The 1,834-nt window shown below is 49.3% G+C and overlaps 1 protein-coding gene across 1 annotated transcript in view; it reads left to right on the top strand.

Moving 5' to 3' along the window:
* LOC106810025 (C-Jun-amino-terminal kinase-interacting protein 3-like) overlaps window positions 1-1,834 on the top strand; it is a 31,365-nt gene that overhangs the window by 16,994 nt on the left and 12,537 nt on the right. Inside the window, exon 14 of the mRNA XM_014813274.1 lies at window positions 1,389-1,576. Within this exon, the coding sequence (XP_014668760.1) occupies window positions 1,389-1,576 (188 nt within the window). The remainder of the gene's footprint in view (window positions 1-1,388; window positions 1,577-1,834) is intronic.

The following is a 1,834-nucleotide window of genomic DNA, read 5'->3' as shown; positions in this document are numbered from 1 at the left end:
TAGGCAGGAGGATGAGGATGAGGGGGAGGAGGATGGGGAAGAGGTAGGCAGGAAGAGGAGGAAGAGGAGAAGGAGGAGGATGGGGAAGAGGTAGGCAGGAGGAGGAGGAGGAGGGGGAGGAGGTAGGCAGGAGGATGAGGATGAGGGGGAGGAGGATGGGGAAGAGGTAGGCAGGAAGAGGAGGAAGAGGAGAAGGAGGAGGATGGGGAAGAGGTAGGCAGGAGGAGGAGGAGGATGATGATGATGTAGGCAGGAGGGGGAGGAGGAGGAGGGGGAGGTCGTGGTAGGCAGGTGGAGGAGCAGGAGGAAGAGCGTTAGGGAGGAGAATGTTCAAGGAAGAGACGATGTATGGCAGAGAATAGAGCTAGGGAGGCGATGAAGGAGGAAAGGGGAGGCGGATGGAGGAGTAGGAGGAAGAGGAGGAGGACAGAGGATGTAGGGAGAATGAGAAGGAAGAGGATAAGGGGTGGGGAGGAGAAGAATAGTCGAAGGAAAGGAGGAGGTGTGGAGAAGAGTAGAGATAAAGACGAGTGGTGGGAGGAGGAAGGGGAAGGCAGATAGATGAAGTAGGGAGGAGGATGGATGCTGACGTGGGAAGGAAGAGAACAAGAGGTAGAGAAAGTGGAGGTGGTTCTCATATTAGACCTGCATGTAATTGCATGGAGAAAGGCTCGCGTGGATCACGTGTGTTCACTTTAATTATGTTAAATTATGTATTACATGGTTGGGATGTGTCATGCTTACTAATTGGCCGATACACTTGCAGACCGCGAGCTGAAAATTTCATGGCTATCATGTTTTATGCATGCATTGATTGAGCACCACATGTGTGCATATCCTTTTTTTAAAGATTAATATCCTGTGAATCACGTTATACGTGACGCAATACGTGCGGTGATTGATTGTATATTTGTACCTCCTGTTGCATTGACTTGTTTCCGATCATTATCTTGTCGCTACACTGCGCACAAAATTCAAACATATGAATAACTTAAAAATGTTAATAACGAATAAAATATTGATGTTACCAGCATGGCAGTAGGTCTGTGTTTGCTTACATGTGATACGGGAGCCTATGTGACTTTACTGTACTTACTGTAAGTTAATAGCAGAGAATGTCTCTACCTTTCCTGTCCTTACTATAAGTTAAGAACAGAGAACGTGTCTACCTTTCCTGTCCTTACTGTAAGTTTAGAGCAGGGAATGTGTCTACCTTTCCTGTCCTTACTGTAAGTTAAGAACAGAGAACGTGTCTACCTTTCCTGTCCTTACTGTAAGTTTAGAGCAGGGAACGTGTCTACCATTTCCTGTCTATACCTTTCCTGTCCTTACTGTAAGTTAAGAACATTGTCTCTGATAGCCTCGCGCGCGTGTCTCGTCTGCTGCAGGACGACGTGCCGATGGCGCAGCGTAAGCGCTTCACGCGCGTCGAGATGGCGCGCGTGCTCATGGAGCGCAACCAGTACAAGGAGCGGCTGATGGAGCTGCAGGAGGCCGTCAGGTGGACGGAGATGATACGCGCCTCCAAGCTGGACCCGACGCTCGAGACCAAGCGCAAGTCGTCCATCTGGAAGTTGTAAGTGTCGTCAGTCGATCGATCGAACGAACGAGCGAGCGAACGTCGAGCTGGTTTATTGGGTAGCTAGTGAGTTTATGAGCTAGTTTCTCTCATGGGTGGTCTCTTTCGGAGCTAGTTTCTCTCATGGGTGGTCTCTTTCGGAGCTAGTTTCTCTCATGGGTAGTCTCTTTCGGAGCTAGTTTCTCTCATGGGTAGTCTCTTTCGGAGCTAGTTTCTCTCATGGGTAGTCTCTTTCGGAGCTAGTTTCTCTCATGG

This window comes from Priapulus caudatus, unplaced genomic scaffold, assembly GCF_000485595.1.
Source record: "Priapulus caudatus unplaced genomic scaffold, Priapulus_caudatus-5.0.1 Scaffold405, whole genome shotgun sequence".
NCBI lineage: Eukaryota > Metazoa > Priapulida > Priapulimorpha > Priapulimorphida > Priapulidae > Priapulus > Priapulus caudatus.
Note: the sequence above shows the minus strand (reverse complement) of the source record. Positions and strands in the feature narration are given on the sequence as shown.